Source organism: Bacillus rossius, chromosome 2 (assembly GCF_032445375.1).
Source record: "Bacillus rossius redtenbacheri isolate Brsri chromosome 2, Brsri_v3, whole genome shotgun sequence".
Lineage (NCBI taxonomy): Eukaryota > Metazoa > Arthropoda > Insecta > Phasmatodea > Bacillidae > Bacillus > Bacillus rossius.
In genome coordinates, this window is record NC_086331.1 from 61,052,428 (window position 1) to 61,075,446 (window position 23,019).

Genomic DNA, 23,019 nt, shown 5'->3' on the forward strand with positions numbered 1-23,019 from the left:
AACAAAAAACACTTATTTTGGCACACTATAATTACTACTCTTTGGTGACTACTTTATAAATTAGTAGATTCTGACATTGTAATTGTAGACAGGACAGTTTTGTGTGCGACACTGTGAAATCATTCACATTAGGATAAGGACATGGACAGCCCACAGGTTCAGACTGTTGTAGGCCGCCTTAAAACAAACCAAAGTGGTTCAGTTTTCAAGTAGAAATAATGTTAATTATAAGTAAAGTGTGATCTCGCTAATACGACATGAGCAGCCTCTTGGAAGACGAGAGCAAGGAAGTGGGGGAGGTGAATAAGACTATTATTTATATATATTTTTAATTGGTTAACATATTTGTGGTCCCTAAAAATGGACATTTCTCAATAATGGAAATTTTTTTTTTTCACTATTTTTATTCACCATTTTTTATCAACCTGAGCTTAACAATGTGGCCCACAATCACCAGCATCATGGTGGCAGACTGTTTACTTCAGAAAATAAAATAAAAATTTCAAAAATTACTATAGTGACATTTTTATTTTGGCATTTCCTCTTCCTGCTCTCAAGTTCAATGTGCCGTGTAATGTTTTTGTTGCATTAAACATTGAATTTGTGTGCATGTGCACAAGTTGCTGTTTAAACAGTTTGCTGGCAACCCTCACTGGTTGGCAGCAATCTAAGTGCACTTCATCCCTTAAGTGTAATAATTCTTAGTGTTTCATCACTATAAATTCCCAGTGTAATATTTATTTCAGCAGACTCTGTTGTTATTATTATGCAAAAGTCTGAGTGTATTTTAAAATTGTTAGTATATTAGCATCAAATTAAACACCTTCTGAGGCATAGTATTTTTTCGAAGTAATAATTTTAGTTTTTTCTTTGTACAGGAGAACCTCATTTTTATGTACCCGGGATTTACAAATTCCTGTATTGAATGTTATTTTGTTACTTGCTCAATCATTTTTCCAATAGTGTTACTGCATTACTTGCCCGCTTTATGCGAAAGCATTTCCTGCTCTTTATGTTGCAACAGCACGGTATTTAGAAGCAAACCATCAGAAATTTTTTTAGATGGATCAATAAATGTTGAAAATAAATATTGTGAAACTTATTTATGATACTTTATTGCGAGTGGCCATGGCAGCTTCATTTGCCATTGTAAAAAAAATTTATTTCCAATTTATTTTTGTGCCATGTGCCACAGTAAAGAAAAAAATGTTGAAACAAGATGGCATATTTTTTTGGTTTTGTATCCCTCCCCTTTAAACTTTAATGTCTCATGCAGGAAATTATTCATTAATATAGCTGTTACGTAAAAAAAGCAACAAATTACTGGACCCTTAAGTTAAATTTATATATAAAGCAATGTTACAAGTTCCAATAAATATGGTGTCTTTGTAAATGTTTGGCGATGCTCGTTTTATTACAGAAGAAATGTTTTGGAAAGGCTGTTGGCAGTAATGAATATCCAAACATTGCAACGGATACATAACTTTTTTTGCTCCTGAACGTAAACAATTGTTTGAAAGTCATTAAGTTTGTTTAATAGAATTCTTTCCAACAAAATACTGGAATTAATTCAATGTTAACATGAGATTATATAGAATTCCAAAAAATAATTGTGTAAGAAAAATTAACTACTAAAATGTGGTAATTTTGAAATACTTCAATATGTTACAGGATGCAACATGAAAAACATGGAAAACAGAGAAAACCTGGAAAATTCAGGGAATTTCTTAGGTTTTGAGCCGAAAATCAGTAATTTCTTGGCACAATTTTTCAACTTTTATTTGTTAAAATATTTTTGCTTTACCATAAGCTAGAGCACCTCATCAAAATTTATTTTCTCAGCTATACCACTCAGGGATATACATGTTAAAACTTTACTAGTGGGTCTTAGAGAGTCTCAACGTCTCAGCAGAGACATGCAGACGCTTACACGCAGCGTAGGCTAGCCGAGTCAATTTTATCTCGCCTGCATGCAGGAACAGGCATGATAACTCTCCCTGCCTAACTTGCCTTCCACCTTGTTTCTCATGCAGGGGTACCTGCCTCGTCAGGCGAGCCTAGCCGCTTTACCAGGCTCGAGGCCCTGGCGAGCAAAGCGGATGTGCTGGTCTCGGCATAAAACAAGCACTTCCCCGCCACCCCTGGCCCTTTAAGGTTTTCTGCTATGCTTCCAGGAACCATGACCGAGGCATGGACCATGCCCTTTCCCTTGTCAACCCCTCCTCTCCTTTAGGAACAAGCCACGCCTATGCTTGCGCTCCACGCACGAGGCTTGTGCACGATCTCTCGAGCACAACTGAAACTAAGCATGCTAATGTCAGTTTCTCCCGCCAGTGAGCACCACCTTCCAATCCCCCTTTGCCTTAGACGGCATACAGCAACACCACCGCTCGGTGCGCTATCTCATGGCGCCCATGCCAACTAAGATGGCTCTGCCATAGAGAGTTTTAGATTTTTTTCTTGTGGCACTATGACTCCCACAAGCCCTGACCAATCCCAAGGCACTTTTCCTCCCATGGCCCACTTAGCTCCGCCCACTCTTTTTCTCTCTTCCTCCCTCCCCACTTTTCGGTTTCGAGCCCATGCAGGAACTAAGGGAGAAGGGACTCTCTCACTAGAGAGTCGTCAATCAACTGTGGTACAGGGAGCATCCTACATCTGCCGCGTTACTTCTACCGCGACCGCGTCTCTCCTGAGAAGTCGGACATCAAATATTATAGGTTGTAGTCGCGACGACCAGGGGAAAAACCCCTTACAATTTTAAAGTTTAGACTACATCATATTAGTGTTAGTGTTTTCCTGGTGAATTAAGTGCGTGCAACCGTGCTAATGGTCGTCTACCATCACATGGATAGATAGTACCACCGACCTACCCCACAATTTGGTGAGTAGAGATTTTAATGCCTTTTTTTTTTAATTTCCTGTTTTCTTGAGCTCTTTGTGGCCGAGAACTTTCCCGCTGACCATAACCACATAACAACACTGTGCGAACTTTTGTTTTCACAGTGGGGTTTACCATCCCCAGTGATGGGTAGACAACCACATCTACCCGCACTGAGTTCCTGATTTCGGCCATCTAAATTTCCCCGCATTGTGCTGTCAACTTTAGTCCGCTATCCGCCCCGTCATGCCTCGCCGTTCGGATGTCAGCACTTCGCATGCAGCTAAGTCTATGTTTGGAAGACACAATGTCAGAAATCTTAAAGTTTTAAATTCTCTACGAACAATTTGCGAACTATTCAACTACCATTTAAACAAAAAGGTATAAAATATAGTAATGAAAAGTACTTGTCAATCCAAAATAATGGAAAGTTGTTTATTTTTTATTTTATTACTCTGAAACCTTGTTTGTGCAACTTGCTTTAAAATAAATGTAATCTGTAAAGTAATTATCAAAGTATCTGCGGCCGGCCTGCATGTAGTAAAATTCAATTCTATTATAATTTAATGTACTAAATTTTCACTTTACTGAACCTGTGAATTTTCATAAAAATATTTATTGTCATTAGTTTGTAAGTCATCAAAGTGGTGACCAAAAGTATTAACTACCACACTATGATAAATCTGACTTGTCCAAAATAAAATAAGTTAACCATTAAAATAATCTAGAAGTAACCAGATTTCAGTGTTTTATTTATATTTTTATATATTACGATCCACCTTAACATCCACCAATCTTCTGGGGTGTTAACACCTAAATTCTTTTGTCGACATTAGGGCCGTTCCCGTGGTTCGGAGTCGCTGCCCAGCTGCTCCGGCAGAGAAGGTTCGTGCCACGTGGCAAGGGAACTAGCCAAACTCGGGTGAAATAAAAGAGTTTATGACGTCAAGTTGTATTTACTGCACACGTCACACACTGTACATGGGCTGTCACGGCCCCCATCTGTGACAGTCCATCAGGGCGAGGCCCGGCTCCACGCACTTTGAGCACGACACGACACTAGTAGTGACCTGACTGGTGGTAACACGACAGTGACGTGACTGACAGTGGCGTGAATGACGGTGACGTGACTGGCAGTGACGTGAATGACGATGACACGAAAGACTGTGACGTAACTGCCAACGCGAACGATGGTGACGTGACTGACAATGCAAATGGCGGTGATGTGACCGACGAAGACGCGAATGATGGGGACATGACAACGGTGACGCGACTGACAGTGTCCGTTCTGCTCTCACTCACAACTTCGCGACCGCACTCTCTCATCCCAGGCGACTAACTCGACCCACGCTCCGCGACGTCTCAGCGGCCTCCCCCCTTGCCGTGCGCTCATGAATCACCCCTCTTCTCTTCATGTGCGAGTGCGTGGAGCCCACATGGTCACAGGCGGGGAGACGCGACTCAGTCGCCCGGGAAACATCTACAGGTACACTGTACACAACACAAATAGATATTTACACACTCACATAATTACATAAACAAAACCCTTATGAAAAGACACATCACTGTCATGGTGGCGCCTCTCCAGGGCGTTCCCCTCTCGGCCATGGCCAGTTGTTATACTTTCGCGCACAGGCGCTGGCGCACACGCAAGCCTGAAGCAGCAACGGGCAATAATGGCCTCAGTGAGCCGGAGGAGCACTTGGGACGACGTCACTTTGTATATTACCTGTGTTCCGCCTCTGGTCACTGTTCAGTTGTCTTCTTGACGTATGCCATAGCGCATAGCCAGTAAGTTTCTAGCAATTTTTTTTTTGAAGTACCTACTAAGTCTACAGGAACACAGGTTTATTACAGTTTTCAGGGAATTTTTTAAATTATTGGTTACTGAAAAATTGAAGTTATACTAGCTACATATTCTTCCTTTTTCTACGTATTACAAAAAATTTTTCTCCCATTCTTGTTTGCTGGTATTTACCGTAATCGCTCGCGTAATGTCCGCAGTAATTTGACCACGTTTTTGGCCAAAAAAATGGGGTGCGGACATTATGCGAGGAAAAATACAAAAATACAAAATTTTGTGTTCTATTCAAGTCGTGCGTCTTTGTTCAAATGAGGGAGGGCAGGGGAGGCAGCGACGCGGCAGGAGGGAGAGAGAGGCAACGACTCCGCAGGGGGGAGAGGCAGTGCTATTACAGGGGGGAGAGAGGCAGAGGCAGCGCTATTGCAGGAGGGGTGAGAGGCAGAGGCGTAGCTTAACCTCCCTCCTGCCAGCTAGCCAGCCAACCAGACAAAGGAGTGTAGGAATCCTTGACCCACTTCCCTTCCTCCTTCACTTCCCCTCTTCTCCGACAACACTGCACATCAACACAGCTCGCGAGTCCAGCTTTCTTTATCTTTATGTCGTTTGAGATAGGACTAACTGCTTACGTCTGGCATGCCTCACGACGGTCCTACTGAGAACGACAAAATCACCTCCCGCCGCTCACAATACATGGCTTGTTGTTTGATGCATTCCAAGCTGCCCTGCCCTCAGATAAACCCAGAAAAACACGTTTTTAAATTTTTCTCAAAAATGTTTACAAAACAAGGATGGGGGGGGGGGGGGGACTTATACGCGGGCGGGGCCTTTGACCGTGCTTTGTTCAGTTCAACGAATTTCCCCACCCTTTCAGAACAGGAGAGAAAGGACAGCTCAAGGTCACGGCTTTGTTTACAGAGACGTCAACTTTCCATTCGTACTGCGTCCTTTAGGGGTGGCCAAAGTTGTGTTGCCCGCCGTAGACGACTGGTGCGGACATTATGCGAATTTTTAATTTTTTCTTTTAAGGATATATAAATAAAGGGTGCGGACATTACGCGAGTGAATACGGTATATCAGAACTTTGACTATGAGCATTGATTTTAGTGCTATCGAAAGTTGTCCGAAAAATAGTTGATAGTTATCTGTTGCATTAGTGATTGTTTAGCATACGAGTCATGATTTTGAATTTTTTATTTATTCAAACTAACTAATATCTGTGGTCAGGGAAAAATTTTCCCTGAGCCTGGAAATTTCAGGGAATTTTTCATCACAGGTTCGCTAACCATCTGCATGTCTCATGCCCAAGACCTAAAACTTTCATGTTCATCTTAAAAAACAATTCTGAAGAATCGTAAGACTGGATAGATTTTTTTTTACTATGTGAGATAATAAAGTGCTATTTATTGTATAGAAACATAAGCATATCTGAAATTTTATTTTGGTGTAAATGTGTTTCTTGTTCTTTCCATCATGTTTAGATAATAAAAATATTTTTTTGAACACTTCTTCCTTTTTATGTTTTCCCACCTTTTACATATTTTTGTCCTGGTCCCTTGAAATAATATGTAAAAAGAAGGTTCTACTGTATCAGTTTTTACTGTCCATTTGCTGAGCCAATGAATTGTTTCTCAATAACCTATTCACTACAACAGTTTTAAATCAGTAAAATGATCAAACTGCATATTGCGACCACGCAGATCCAACGCCTCTTGTTGCTTCCATTTCTTGAAACTTAAACTCTGACTGAGGTAGGATGCTTATCACACCCGAGGAACTTCTTCTGTTTGTCACTGCTCATGTGATTCTGTTAGTATAATCTAAAACTCTTTTTCATCCTTGGGGAACTTAACTAGATTGTCTTAGGGCTATTGACTGCTTGATAAGTGACTGTGAACTGTGTAACCGTACTAGCCATGTGGAGCGAAATAAAAGTGCATGCAGCAGACTTAAACTGTGAGTAATTGACGGCAATGGAGTGTGTGGTAAGAGCAAGTCATGTTAAACACAAATTCCACTGTAATTAAAAATAAAAATATAATGTTCCTAAGCATGGGCGACATCATGCCCTCAGCGAGTGTCTCATGCCAGTACAATGTACCCTCTTGTGTAGCGCCCACCCTCAATTGTACTGCCGATGCAACTCCCTTGCAATATCCCGATATTTATTTATTGTAATGCTAAAAATCTCTTTTTAATACACTGAAATAGTTTTTTTGCTTGGGCTGAGTGTCTAGTCTACAGCAAGGTCATTATAAATGGTAACACACGACAATATAAAGCAGTAATATCATGGAACAAATCATTCCAGCTACTGTAGGATCAGCCAGCACGTATATAAGCTAACGGGTTATATTTCGCAAGTTAGTGGCGAGCGGCTTGTCGTGAGGGAGGGTTGTTGAAGGGTGCAGCTCTGAGGCCTGCCATCTAGCGGGGATCATCGAAAGGTCTTCGAAAAAATTGCCTCTCTCTCTCTCTCTTTCTCTCTTTCTCTCTTTCTCTCTTTCTCTCTTTCTCTCTCTCTCTTTCTCTCTTTTTCTCTCTTTCTCTCTCTTTCTCTCTTTCTCTCTCTCTCTCTCTCTCTCTCTTTCTCTCTCTCTTTCTCTCTCTTTCTCTCTTTCTCTCTCTTTCTCTCTTTCTCTCGATCTCTCTCTCCATATCTCTATCTCGATCTCTCCATATCTCTATCTCAGCACGGACACCCCACAGGTTTTCCTAGAAGGGAAGCAAACCTTAGTAACCTGTTCTTTTCCTTTCCACCCATACCCCACTCCCTTTTGCACCAGCCGTCAATCTTTACAATTCCATTGTCCTTCCTTCTCGGTAGAGGCCCTTCCCCGCGCAGATTTTCGTTTGTCGTGCTCACGATACAGACTGACGTGGCTCGATACGTGCGTCACTGTCCAGTTATCTACAGTTCCCACACAAATTATCTAGGAAATGTTACCATCTTTCTTGAAACTTTGTGAGTAGTTGCAATACATTTTCAGACGTCCGAGAAATGTTTACCTTAGTTAACTCTATTTATTTTTTTTATAAATTCTGAAATGTTGATATTCAAACGAATGTTATTGTGGCGTTGAATAAATAGCGATAGGCAGTCTTGTTTTCTAACTAAGCTTGTTCTTCAATCTTTCAATATTTTCACCCTGCACTCTCACATACAAGAGCTTTTATGAAACAGTATAAAGCATTAGCAATAGTATTGTGTTAATGTGTTTCACTGTAAAATAACACCAAAACCGGTCAGTTATTGCAACTTAAAGACTTTGCCTTAATATACAAACCTTTGTGTTTACTTGGCAGGGCATATTTTGAGCACAATATAAGTAAATTTCTTTCCCAAACAGTCACTATGCCAATTTCTTCCCATTAAGCATATGTCTTACTTAGCATTATATTTCTTGCAAACACAAATTTACATTTTATGATTTATATATTTTTAAGGTATTTCCATAAATATAGAATCTTCCTTTTTTTTTTTTTTTTTTAAATTAATTAAGTGATTTTTTATGCCAAATGGATTTATGTATTTTGATTGCGCTACATAGATTTCCACAATTCATATCTTTTAATAAATGGCACATTTTTTTACCTGGACATACCTTTCAAAACTTTTACGTAGTTAGCCTTCCAAGTTATAAAGACAATGTGCTTAATTAACACAGAACAATATCAGTATTTTAAAAATTATGTAACCTATATGACATAACTATATGAATCACAAGTCAGGCTGTAGTTACTTAAATATATTTTTATTTGGCTTTGCAAAACATTCACAATTCAACTGACAGTTATTAATCTTACATCATAAACATAAGTACATTACCAAACCAATGTGACTAGCATAGCCATGCATGTTAAAATGTAGTTTTTAAATCACTGCTCATTAATTTTATTGTAGGCTAAGCTGTCAAGGGTTCAAATTAAAAAAAAAATCCCTTTCAGCTAAGCTTACAGTCGCATGTAGACTTCGAAGTTGTTATACATTTTGCAAAATTTTTATCCCAATCATATATATTTTAAAATTAAAAAAATTGATAAAACATCTCCCCAGTTTTAAACCAAAAATTTTGGTCTTAATTAGAAAATTTACAATTACTTTGAAAGGCTGGATACTGTATCTACTTAGGGTGTAATAAATTTGTTCTTCCGCATGCGTATTTTGGTCACCCATAGAAGTAAGGGTTGGTCAAATCAATAACTAGTTCAGACCCTATTTTATAGATAATATTTAGAAAGTTTTAAAAAACTTTGAATAGTGTCCTAAATTTTTAGAATATAGGGGCACTAAGGTATGTGTCAATTATATTTCTCAGGTGTAATTTTCGAAGATCAATATTTGGTTTCGGGTTCTGCTGTGAATATCTCTCTCTTCCCTCGTTGGTGTCAGGGCAAGATGCTGCTGGTGAACTTACCAAGCGGTTATTCCAGCTAGCACGCCACTGAATATGTGAGAGCGAGTGTGAGCTTGTTGCTATTGAAACCAATACTGTATGTATTAGATGTGTGATGTACCTCTGCATAAAGTTATTGGTCTGGTCCATAGAGTTCAATTTCAATTTAATAAAATACACATTATCAAAAGATACCAAATTCATTCAATAATTAGCAATGACTGTATGATTCTAAGGCGGGTAGTGCAAAGATAATTTTCACATAGATATCTAAAACAGGCCCTAATATATTAGAGTACAACCCTAGTTAAAGGATATTTCAACTACCATCCTGATAGAAACCTGCACCTTTGTAACTTTGATATCTGATAATGCAAGAGGGCACACAATAAAATGCCGGAACTAGCTGTGTGGAGTCGGGAACAAACTTATTGTATCTGTCGGACCTCGAGGTGGTATTGAGCTACACTGGAAACTGGATCGTAGACCGGCCGGCATCCCTCTAGTTCTGAAAGGTTTATAGTCAAATTGGATCTCATGACGCATCGGAAATATTCGTAGTGGAGTTTTGCAACCATCGACTTGAGGCACTATATGTACGAAAGTGACAGACGCGGAAGTGTTTCACAAAGACGTCGTAACTCCCTATTACTGACCTACAATGTCAGAAAATACTATCTCAAGACTTTCAGAAGATGGATCTGTATCTAATTAAATCGCGGGTGACGCGTATCTTTGGCCACTCGAGCGGTCAACCAAGAATTTGGCAAGCCACAGCCTGGGCAACGTCTTCCCCAAGCAATGCCCAAGGCTTCCCTCTAATCCTTTTTTCTAAAAAAAGAAATAAAAATCCTGTTGAATTTGGTTGCTCACAGCAATCAAGGAGCTGTAAGGTTTTCTCAGTCATTTCTCAATGGCGAGGTAGTTGAAGGGTGAAAAGAGTAATGAATAAAATATCAATGTGTGTGCGCAAATATATGGAAAAATGAATACAACTCAAGGAATAATAATTCAGAAGACCCTGAAACTAAATAGATAGTGTTGTGTTATATGACTGTCAAATGGTTGTCCTCCTAACAAACAAAAAAAAAATCATTGCATTAAATATGATTTATCACAAACTATACCAATTAGTTTAGAACAGTAATAAAGATAATAAAATAAAAACTGTAAACAGTCTGACTATTACAATGGATTTGTCATTATACCTACTAAGAGAATTAGAATTTTTTTGTCCCTCAACCCTTATTTTTTACCCTTTACAGCCATAGTTGTTCGTATAGAAAATGGGTTCAGACAAAAAATTTATTTAATATTAGAATATTAAAAAGACATTTGATACTGTGCGAAATAAGGGAGTTATGTTTTTTCCCCTTTCACCCTTTCTGTTTTTCATCCTTGCAAAAATGGTTGGTCATACCAAAAAAAATTCATAAAACATTTTTAGATAATAATTTAAATGTTTCTATGATTTTTTAATGAATTTTATTTGTGGCTATTCAGGATATTGTTTTTTTTTTTTTTGTCCTTTAACCCCTTTATTTCAACCTCCTTCTGTAACAGTTGTTTGTATCAATAATTGTTTCAGTTAAAATTTTTATATAATTATACCATTATAATAAATAACTTAATGGATTAGATACTGTGTGTACTACAGAACAAATAATTTTTTTCTTCAAGCCAATTTTTTTTTAAACCTCTTGCAGTAATGTTTGTTAGTTTCAATAATGTTGACAGTCAAAAGTTTGAGATAATATTAAGAATAGTTACAATCACTTTGAACGGATTTTACAGTATGTGTACTAAGGAAGTAATGATTTCTCCACCCCCCTCAAAATGATGTTGTTTTAACCCATGCTCTAACGGTTAGTAGAATCAAAAATTGTATCAGACAAAAGTGTTAGATAATAATTTGTTGGTTTAAAATAACTTTGAATAGATTTGATAATGTATCTACTAAACAATTCATAGATTTTTTTCCAGCCCTTGCAGTGTAATGGTTGGTAGGTAACATCAAACTTTTTGATAGTATTTAGAATAGTTAAAATAACTTCAAACGTATTTGATACTATGCTTACTATGCGAGCCACAAATTTTTTGACAAAAACCATATTTTTTCTACCCCTTGCTGTAACGGTTGGCTATATTAAAAAATGTTTCAGACCAAATATTGAGGCATGACTCTTGTAAACAATAATAAATTTAAATGATTTAAATAGATTTTGTATTCAGTGAGTTACAGTGATTAATCTGTTTTTCGAAAAACCATCCCCAATTTCAAACCCTTGGTCAGATTTTGCCCATTTATGAACTCGACCAAGATTTTTACCTTTTGAAGCAGTTGTTTGGGAGTAATTGGTGCAAATTACGGCGGTTATCATGACCATAGAAATTTATGCATATATTGTCAACAGAAAAGTTTATATAGATATGTAAACTTTTCCGTAGACTATGATTTTGGGTTTTAACAACCATGAAACTAAAATCTGCATACATTTCCCGTAAGTTACATTGTGGTAACTCCGAAGGTAGACTTTCTTAGAAATGTACTTAAAAGTATTATTTGTTATGTTAGATCTGTAATTAGGTTTTCAAAAGCACAGTTTACCAAAGAGCTATTTATATATTTTCATTATTGCAGATATGAAATAAGCATTTTCCTCAAAAAAATACATTCCCAATCTTAAATAATCTTACACCATCAAATCAAACAAATAATTATACAAATAACAAAAAAAAAATTATTAATATTGTTTGTCGATGTTATAAAATAGGTAGTTAAGAGTTACAAGACAACGTTTGAAAAAATATAACCAACAATTTACATAAAGAATGAACAAAAATACATAAAAACACTCTAGCATCAAAAAATGAAATAAGAATGAATGATCATATTTCTTTAGTTTTCGCCACAAAAAAATCATAGCATGTGTTTTGTCTACATTTTACATAAATTAAAAAACAACACTGTAACTAATAAATTTGAAATTGCTAAGAATCAGAGGTAGAATATAAATGTGGTCAATTATAAATTATTTATGTCCCTGAAAAAGGTTTTTTGTTTGTTTTTTAAGTAAAGAGACAAAAAAAGCACGTAAAAATAAGAATTAAAAATTTGTTTGCACGGCATCAAAAGATGAGCACATTTCTTTCTACCTTAGTTATTTTGAACTCTCCCATTTTTAGACCAATAATCATGGTACCGCCCAATTTCACTCCCTGTAAGAATATGTGTATCGTACTTGTTTTTGGATAATAGTGTTAACACGTTTACATAATGATTTTTAATACATTCAGTAACCTGATAGGTTTTATAAATATGGTTAAATTAATAGGAAACATATATCTTTAACAGTTTTACAAATAATGTAAACTTTAAAAAAAAAATAGTAGAATCACACAAAAAATAAACACATTTCCAAAGCTTCTAAAATAATGCAAATATTTTTAAGATTATGATTTAAACTTTCCGTCCATCGAAAGTTTATAAGCTTGGCAAGCTTTTGACGGACGAATATAATTGTTCTGGCAATCTAATTGGCTGTAGAATCCCGGACGAACGAACGTGATTGACTTTTGTAAACACAACTTAAAAAATTATCTTTCTTTTAGTTGTTAGTTCTTTTTCATATTTAGTTATAAAAATAAAAAAGATTTAAAATATATTTTGTACATTGTGAATGTATTCGATATTATTATATAGTTACATGAAATATTTCATTTATCATTTACTTTAATTTTACTAAATATTTATTATTTACAATTAAAACCGTTTTCGGGACTAACATGATTGTCGGAAAAGCACTGAAGCATCAAAAATAATGGCAGAAAAATACCATCAAAGACAATTTAGAACATCCCCGGAATGAAAATATAAATGAAATAAATAATTTCAGTTTCTTGAATGACAAGATCGCCGTGGTTTTGACGTCATAAGACTTTGTCAGTTTTGATACAAATTGAATGTTATTTTAACCAACATTTAATAGTGTGAATGTGTCTTTCACTAGATTTACTGTAACAACATATTAATCAATAATAGTATGCACGGATTTGTCTAACACAATAATATTGTATTAAGACAGCAAACGTCGTATCACAATCTCTTGTAGTTGATGCCGAACTTTTTCCTTGGAATTTTCCCTTGGCAACTTGCTTTCTTTCTTGTGCTTCACTAATATAGTCTGGATCTCTGCACCTTAGACCACGGCTATGCCTGGGATCAGCTATTTCAGGCAATACACATTCCAGATAAAATGTGTTAGCTTTGGGAGCATTTCAATTGACCAAAATTGAAAATCTTGTTCCACAGAAATAAATTCTGTATCGAAATTACAAAATAAAACAAGAGTAGTGTACTTTACACTACAAATGTTGAGTTGCCCCTGCAGCTACAGTAATACGAGCTGTTCTTGTTTGCTACACCAAACATGTTCTATTGTCTTCTGAAAAGGAGTGTGTGTACCTTCAAACAGGTATCATGTTTATTCTCCCGTCTCCCATTCGTCAACAACAGAGGGCCGGCTCAGGGCAGGTAGAGAGAAAGTTCTGGTTGCAAAAAGTTTCGATAACTGCCGAAAGGTGTGTCTACAGTCCAGCGCGCTTTGCCACACGTCACCGATATTACACGTCGCTAAACTCTGGTCACTACCATTGTACCTGAGGTCCGATTACAATAAACTAAAAGCTAAAATAAAGTCAATCCTTCAGATGACAGAATGAAAGGATTTTAAATTTTAATTGAAATGTGAATGCTTAAAAACTTGCAAATGAATATCACATTATTTTGTAACAGCTAATTCATCAAAATTAAAATCTTAAATACACTAAATTAGTAATGATTACATATACAATTATGGTTTTAATCAAATCTCTCGTGTTGGAAGAATTACCTACAAAAGTTTTACCACTAAATTCTGAATATTTTTTCGAATTAGATAGGAATGTTGAAAATTCCAGAAAACTGACAATAACTTTGGTTTAAAAAAAATCAACTATACACCAGAATGCTTAAAATCTTCTATTACAGCTGAATCATTAATAAATATATTGTTTTTTTTACTATTATGCTGGTGCACCAATCCCCTTAAGTACATCCTACATACCAACTTTACTCTTTAGTAATGCATGTTTGTTACCTTGGATTGGAAGTTGAGAGTGCTGTATACATGCACTTTGTTGTGTGATATTTCAGGTATAGTTTTGTTTTCTTTCCTTATTTAGTAATTATTTTTCCATTAGGAATGTATAAGGTAAAGAATCTGTGCATAGTGGTATTAAAAATTTAAAAGACAAGCTGCGTCATGATTTATTTGTTTGCTTATGCATCATTCTATTGAAAGGGTTTAGACTATAGTGTGGACAAAACTTTTTTGCTACAATTGCCCTGAAAATGTTTTTCATTCTTAACATTTTTCCAAGTTATTTTATATTAACTTTGTGGTCTGATCATTACTATGCATTCTGTGAGATTGAATTCTAGAAATTTAAGTTCAAATTTTGATTGTTCTCTGTTTGCAGGTATGAATCTACAATTGTGGCACAGTTTTTTGGGCACACACACTTTGATGAATTCCAGTTATTTTATGATAGCAAGGACCTTGGCAGAGTTACAAGTGTAGCTTATATTGGGCCCTCAGTTACACCATATAGTGATTTAAATCCAGGCTATAGAATATATTATGTTGATGGTGATCATCCAGAAAGCACCAGGGTATGTTTTTGCAAATTTTATTATACCTTTTATTATTCCTGCAAGAATATATGATTTTAAATGTGTACTTAAAAATATTTTTCCAGGCAGTGGTGGATCATGAGACATGGGTGATGAATTTGAAGGAAGCAAATCTGTATGATTACCCCATTTGGTACAAACTGTACAGTGTGAGGTCTTCATACCAGATGCCATCTTTACTACCTCAAGATTGGGATAGCTTACTCAACAAGCTGACAATAGACAGCTCTGTTTTCAACCTATATTATAAGTAAGAATATTTGTTACTTTTAACATACCAGTGCCTGCCTGCAATTTAAGTTATCTTTTTATATTTGGTATGTTATGTTATTTAGTGTGTATAAATTTCCATTTTCCTTTGTAACAGGCATTATTGGAAGAATTCGCCAGCGAGGCCAACTTGTGATTCTGAGTGCAGGAAGAGAATGGTGTGTGATCTGAGAAGTGGTCGCTCTCATGATCGCAAAACTCTCTGTCAGGAACTGGAGAGTCGTATTGATGCAAACACACGAACAGGGTGGCGGGCATGGATCTACAATGGCCTTGCGATATCGTATGTTAATTATTTTGTTGGGTTTTGTTGGATTGGGGATAACGTAAAGAATGCTGTGGCTCTGTTGTAAGAGGAAATGTGATTATTGCAAAACAATTAAAGGAATTTACTGACATGTACTTTTACATACATTCCTGCGAAAGTGGACCACACTATTGAATCAATGAGATGGTGTCATTAATTCTATAATGCATTTTCTGAATTTGATTAATACATTATATAAGTTTAATGTTTCATTTAGTGAATAATAAGTTTAATGGACTTATTAGGAAAAGTCATATGTTTCACCTTTTGGTCTGTTTATTAACCTAGGAATGAAAAGCTATGGGATGAATAAAGTGGCAGTTACTATAGAAGGGGAGTGATGGTGGGCATGTAACTGGTTGGTCACTGTGTATTATTTACCAGAAAAACTTGTCATAGTATATCAAAGTTTTTGAATCCTAATGCTTTACATTTGTGGGGGGGAGGGGGCGAAATTGAGGCACATTGGGTTCAAAGAGGGCGTAGCTCTGGTCGACGTCATTATATCAAATTTTTCATTTCATTTACACAACAATTTCTTTACTATAATTTGGATGATTTGGTCATGAACATAGTTTCATAATTATTATGAAAACTATTTAAACATTTTCACCAAACTTGCTCTATTCCAAGAATTTTGGAACTGGAATTTATCACATTGCAAGTTTAATCACCACAGTATTTATTTTTTTTTTAATTTGATAATATTATATACCTGTTATCTAATTTGACTTAAGGAAATTTCCAATTAAATAACTAAAATAAATGTGTAGTGATACAAGCATCTGGCTCATAAATTGCAAGGATAAACTGTAACACAGATTTGATAAATCTTCAACAAGACCAAGGTTGCTTGTAACCGTGTTTGCAAAATTATAGTCTCTGCAAACAACTGTCCTTGACATGTGTCAAGCTATGATTTTTGTTAATAGATTAGTTTTTTCTGTTAAATGAGTAAATTTACATTTAATGTGGGGCCAATTTTTTTACATGTGCCTGTTATTTTGTCTCGCATTATCAAATTTTTCTCTAGTTTTGTGTCACAGTGGTGAAACTCATTTTAGTTCTTTGTCAGTTTTAATTTTTGTGTGAGTTAATTTTTTTTGGTACTTCTGTACTAGCACGTGTATTATTTTTGTTTGCTTTATCAATAGGTCATAAATTTATGATTATTAAATAGCACTGATGCAGCTTAAATCCAAAAGGAAGTACTATATGCTATAAGAAAAAGTTTATTTTATTTTAATTTGGCCACAATCATAATTTTTAGTTCATTTCTTTATTTCTTATTCATTGCTTCAAAGCATCTGTTATGATGAAAGTAGTTTGCTTTTGTTTTTGGTTTGATCAATCTTGCCACATTCACTGAGCTTGCATCTCTCATAATAGGTGTTGTAATTGAACCAACTGGGACAAGCTTAGAACTTTAATGAGAACTTATTACTATGAGCAGTCTACTGTTTGTTTTAGGTTATTTATGGTCAAGTTTACTTCTTAACCCTTTCACATTTAATACTAATAATGGTTAAATTGTCAACAAAACAAGTAATTGCCATCCAGTGCAGTATGTTCCTTCCACTTAAATTGCTTAGGAAGTAATTTTTTTTTTTTTTTCCAACTTCATTACTCTCTCTACTTTTATGTTAATGCTGGTTTGATTATTTCAGTAAGAAGAATGAAGTATTCATGACATATAAATAAATATACAGCTATATTGGGTTCACCACTAAACAAATTTTTAGAAGGGTGGAAGTTTTTCTAGTTTTTCTGTTAATCGTTTATTGTTGCTTGCTGTAAGATACATATGACTGTAGAGAAAAGTAAAGATGACAATTCAACACCTAGAATTGAATTTTTGTCAGGATCTATTAAACAAAAAAGGCTTATGAACAGCAGGAATGGTTCGCTAGTAGAACATGCCTAAATTGTCAGTGGCTAATCAACATAGCAGTCAATATGTAATTTGGTATTCTTTAGTAATTTGTTACTGCAAACAGATCTTTGGGGTTGAGATAAATTGGTGTCACTAATTAAATTGCATCATCACAGATATATAGTTTGTAACACTGCATTTCGCCTTAGTGTATAATTTCAAAAAAAGGGGGTGGGGGAAAATATCCGGTATTTTTGTGTTTTACATAATTGTTATGTTATACTAATTGCAAGGAATTGTAAATACTTGAACAACCATAATCACATTTCCTTGTATCATTTTGAAAATATTTATAATTGATAAAATGTTACAAAATGTTAATATTTAATCATGTTAACCTTAAATATTAAATTTAACTTCATACTACATCTTATCATTGCTAAGCATACTTGATTTTGTGAAATGAGAATTATTTATGAGTCATTATTTAGCTCATTCAGGCTAAACTTATGCTGGAAAAGTGTGGTTTATATTATGTTAAACTCAAGTAAGCATTGCATAAAATAGATTTCTATTATTTAGCGTTATTTTTGTCTATTGTACTTGTTTGGTTTTGTGTTTGTTGTTTAAAATAATGTCAATACCAGTCATAATTGGTATTGTATTTTTTGTTAATATCCATCTTTTTTCTACTTTTTATTGTAATTCTAATCTTAATCTTATTCCAGATCATTATTTCATATTTTATTTAAACACCGTTGAACATGTAAGCTTTTTAAAAGTCAACATTCAAAATGTGAAACAAAATACATATTTTTTATAATTTTTGTGTAATTTGCTGCCAGAGTTACTTTTGCAGTATCAATAAGGAGAAATAAATGGAATACTAGTTTGAAACATTTTAGAGTTAAAGGCAATAGTACTGGCTACTTTATAATGGAGTTTGATTACTCTATGAAAAAAATATTCTATTTTAATTTACTGTCAAAATCCTTTCAATTTTGAATATTTTAAAAGGCTAGGTAAAATTAAATAATTATTTCTCAAAGAAATTCAAAACCATATCATGAAGTACATAGTAATATTGTCTTTAAACCTAAAATTGTTCATTTCTGTAATACACTCAATTCTCCTTATTGGTACTGCAAAAAAATTTTATAACTGTAACTTAAAGAGCAAATTGTGCAGAAATTATGCAAAATATATATTTTTAATTGTGTGAAAGTTGAGCCACTCAAAAAGTCAACAAGTTTGTGTATAATGTTAGTGTAAAATAATGACATGGAATGGAAAAAACTTTTGTGTGTGTGTGTGTGTGTGTGTGCGTGCGTGCGCGTGCGCGTGTGTGTGTGTGTGTGTGCGCGTGCGTGCGTGTAAACACACATGGCTGGTGGCTGGAAACTGCAAGTGATAATGAGTATGATTGTTAAATGTACATATTTTTGCAGTATTTATTCAAAATGCAGGTAATGGTAGGTTTGTAAATATGGTATATGGGAACATGCAGTTACATATCAGTTACCATTTCTGGATGTTTTACAGAGCCATTGTTTTTATTATTATAACTAATAATTTATTTTAATATTGTTTGAATTGGTTTGGCTTGGAAGTGCACAGAAGGGCTAAAATAAATAATGGGTTTCTGAATTACTTGTGCACTAACTAGGTGCTTATAATTATCCAAGTTAGTAAATGTCCAATCACAAAAAAAAATATTATTGTCTTACATAATTTCTAGTACTATGATAAATTTAATATTTAACAAATACCTTTTGCTGTGATTCTTAAGTCAGTTTTTTTTAAATGTTAAGGCAGCTAGTGCGTCTTTCTCAGTTATTACCTGAATGGTGAAATGAAGAAGTATGATCACATAGGGAATATTAGTCTATTGACTTAAACCATCAGTCGACTAATTTGCAGTTTGTTGGCACTTTTTCCATCATACCAGCTTATTACTCCACATTAGAGCACTGCATTGATTACATGTAGCTTTGAATTGTAGGCGGCTGCTCATCATATGAAAGAGAGGCCTGACATCTCTTGCCTGCCACGAGGAGTGAATGATGAGAGAAAGAGGTGAGTTAGGTTGCCCACTGGATCATCTATCCAACTTTTTTTCCACTTTTGCAGAAAACCCAGGTCAGAACTGCCAGGATTCAAACACATGTTGTCTTGATGAGAGATGAATGATGTGAGGGATGTGACCAATGTACTACCATTGCATGAACTTTCTCCCCTTATACACACTAGTAAACAACATTTGAAAAAACATGTCAGTTTAGCTAATAAATGAATTTTTGAGATGTTTCAAAGTAAACAGTGTGATGAATTTTGTTTCAAGGGGCTTGACTACTCAAAGTTTCGGCTCTATGCTGAGATAGGAATATACAATTTTAATGCTTGAAAGGGTAATTTAGTCACTTTTCTCAATATCACTTTGAAACTTTAACTACATTGCGGTAAGATAAAAAGAAAAACTAAGTTATTTTAAGGTAATGTTTTTTCAAATTACTTTTAAAATATAAACTTAAGATAACTTTTTGGTACATGGTGATTTTCTCTTTGCAAGGTAGAGTTGATTTTTATTTTTAAATTATTTTATGAAAGGGGAATGAATCTCATCCAAAAGCACTTGACGTAAAACCTTATTTCAGCGCATTATTTAATAAAGTTAACAGAGTTAATAAATAAAATATTATAAATAATATATGTGAGTAAACGTTCTGAACTTTTGGTTTGCTTTGACAACCGTTTATACAGAAAGTGTCCTAACATTTCCAACTATTAATATACAGGTACAGTATTTCTCATGATATAGTTTTAGTAAGCTCCTAAGTCTAATCCAATCAATCAATTTCTCTCTTCCTTCTTATGCAAAACATGTAACACTGATCAATAGTGACCTCGATGGCATACGGCAATTAGCATAATTTTTTTAAAAATTTATAATGACCAATACTCAAAGTCAATATTTATTTTATAAATCATCAAACTTAACATTTAAATTACAATTTTTAAATCCACGAAGTTGAACTGTGTTGCATTTCTGAGCATCTAAATTACATACTTTTTTTATAGACAGAAAAATTGTTTTGTATACCAGTACCAAGGAGTTGTTTGGGCAGGTTTTTTTATTTGTTTGAGGTTTGTCCATATTTCAGGTCCTCAGTGTGGATGGTGATAAAAGAAACACACATAATGATTTTTTGGACTTATTATAAAAATTTGATTAGTTTTTATCAGCGAAATACAAATTTTTGCTCATTTAGCCTGCCACAAAACATAATATAAACCTCCCAGATATTTCTGGAGGCACCCATGGGTTTTGTCTTGTGCTTGAGATTCCATGTTGTCAGCACTAACATTTTTTCGAATTGAATCCTTGTGGTCTTGTCAATCCAATAACTTATAGACAAAGTGACGACATTCAATATAAGTTTATAAATATGTACAATGTAAATTATTCTTGGCCTTCATTGCTAGGCATGGAGAATAAAGATGGATACAGGTATTTGTTCAAGCCCTACCAAAATTTTCTATTTATGAGCACCTAGTTGGTAATCAAGTTGTTGAAGCCTTATTATTTCTACTTTACACTCTGTATGCACAATCATGTGATACATAACCAAATTTTAAATTTTGTGTTAATGATTGTGGGAAATTTGTGACAGCCTTTCTAGTAAGTTTTTTTCTACAGAATTACAGCAAATGTGATCATCAGTATTAAAGAGATTTAGATTATATGTTTACAAGTTGTAAATATCAATCCTGTATATATTTTTATTTTCTGGTCTGTTTGCAAGTTGAACCAGCAGCATTGTTAAAACCCATGACCTGTAATGTTTTGTTTGAGATGGAGTGGTATGGTGTTGGGAAAGGTATGTCCATCTTGGTAGTTGAATGTGCTGTTAGTGAACAATGAGGCAACATTTAGTAGCAATATATATTTATATTACCAGTGGTGTTTCCTAATTAACTAACAGTTCAATTATGTTGTTGACTACTAACAAAACTGTTTTTTGTAAAAATGTAATTTAACATTTTTCTGTGGATATTAATTGTAATGTTTTATTTACTAATACCTCATTAATAGCCTGATTACTGGTTTATTTTCAATGTTTTGTGGCCATTTTATTATATAATTTTGTGCTTGTGGAAAGTTATTAATAAAATAGTTTTTTGATGTGTTTTTTGTGAATTAACCCATTTTCAGTTTTTTCAGAAGATCATTAATTGTTAGACTAAAGAATCTCACTTTAAGACTGCAGCAAATTTGTACATGAACATTTGATCATTGCTGGTACAAGGAAATTTTGGTGTCTGTACAGTCATAAAGTATTTACTTGCACATAGTAAACTTTGGAAAGAAATGGACATTCTCCTTATGTGTGGTGAACGGTGGCATACATTTTCAAAGTTGGGCTAGTGAAATACTTTTTTTTTTCTATGAAAGGTATGAAATCAACATACAATTTTTACAAATGGATTTTGCATGTTTTATGAGTGTATACTGCATTTTCTGGATAAATTAGGATATTTGAGTTATATACTTAAGTTGTAATTGGTTTCGCTGTAGTGATACTCTGAATGTTCAGGAATTGACATTCCAGCTTTGCAGAATGCCGCCTGTATATATGTAAGTAGTCCCTTAATGTGAACTGGATTTTAATGCAGTATGTGTACAATTCTGGCTCTTTGTTTACTCCTTTAACAGATTTGTAATACAGAGAACCCAAGAATGAGTCATCTAATTAAAATTTATCATTTATATTTGGAGTCAACTTACATCAGTTTTTTTTTAGATTTCCAATTGCTTGTGAAGTTAGTGGAGAATGATAAATACTCCAGGGGTCATACAATTCCACCAGCAAATGCTTTGGCATATTCTTTGTTTTGGTTGTAGCTTCATTGTATGTATTTGACTGTTTCTCAGTAGTCCACCTCGTGTTTGTCGTGGGCTTAGTGTTGTTGCAGTATCCTAGTCCGTGATCTTCCTTCTGTGCCGTGGTGCTGCTGAAAGCACTGCGGCGCTATGCAACTTGCACTTACATGCCACAGGAAATGGGGGGGCCAATCGCTATCATGGCAGATTTGTGCTAAAGGCTGCAAGCAGGGGTGTTGTGCGAGCAGTAACATTATTTTATTGGTTTAAATTCCCTTAATGGCAGTGATTGTAACACATCATGCTCATGTAGTGAGTGTCGTGGGATCAATCCCAACATTTCATTCTGAACAAAATTTATGAGCTCTGAGTTGGTACCCAAGTGGTTCGAAGCCCACTATAATCTTGGCGGTTCAATCCCATCAAGCCTCTGTACATAACCTAGCAATGTAAAACTGTACACTTACCTTTACCTGTAGCTTTTTAATTAAGTTTATATTATTGAGACTGTATTTTGCAACAATGCCAGCATAATGTTTTTAAATGTAAATTTTAATTTTTAATTTTTATAGTGAGTGTGCACATGTTTTCTAGTGGTTAGGATACTTAAGAAATTGGGCTCGATTCTACCATTACTTCCTACCATAAAAATCAATGGCAGATCTGCAGAATCACATAATAGAGTCTGCCCTTATCAAACTGGTCTTGCAACAGAATATAATTTTTTTAACAGTTCAAAAGGTTTTTAAGGTGGTTCTGTTATTGAACGTACTAGTCAGTGGGAAAAAAATAACAGTTAACACATGAAACCTAACAGTTAAACATGTTATCTTTATTTGAAACTGTCAAACATGTTCTGGCTGAGAAGCTAAAG

At 34.8% G+C, this 23,019-nt stretch overlaps 1 protein-coding gene across 7 annotated transcripts in view; it reads left to right on the plus strand.

Annotated features, from left to right (window-relative positions):
* Window positions 1-23,019, plus strand: part of LOC134529317 (sphingomyelin phosphodiesterase) — a 192,436-nt gene that overhangs the window by 159,193 nt on the left and 10,224 nt on the right. For 4 of the 7 annotated variants that reach the window (XM_063363255.1, XM_063363254.1, XM_063363253.1 and 1 more), the window contains exons 11-13: window positions 14,600-14,792; window positions 14,879-15,063; window positions 15,181-22,501. In XM_063363255.1, the coding sequence (XP_063219325.1) occupies window positions 14,600-14,792; window positions 14,879-15,063; window positions 15,181-15,436 (634 nt within the window). In that variant the 3' untranslated portion in view covers window positions 15,437-22,501. Of the gene's footprint in view, window positions 1-14,599; window positions 14,793-14,878; window positions 15,064-15,180; window positions 22,502-23,019 lie in introns of those variants that run through there. The other 3 variants (XM_063363256.1, XM_063363259.1, XM_063363258.1) reach the window with 2 other exon arrangements.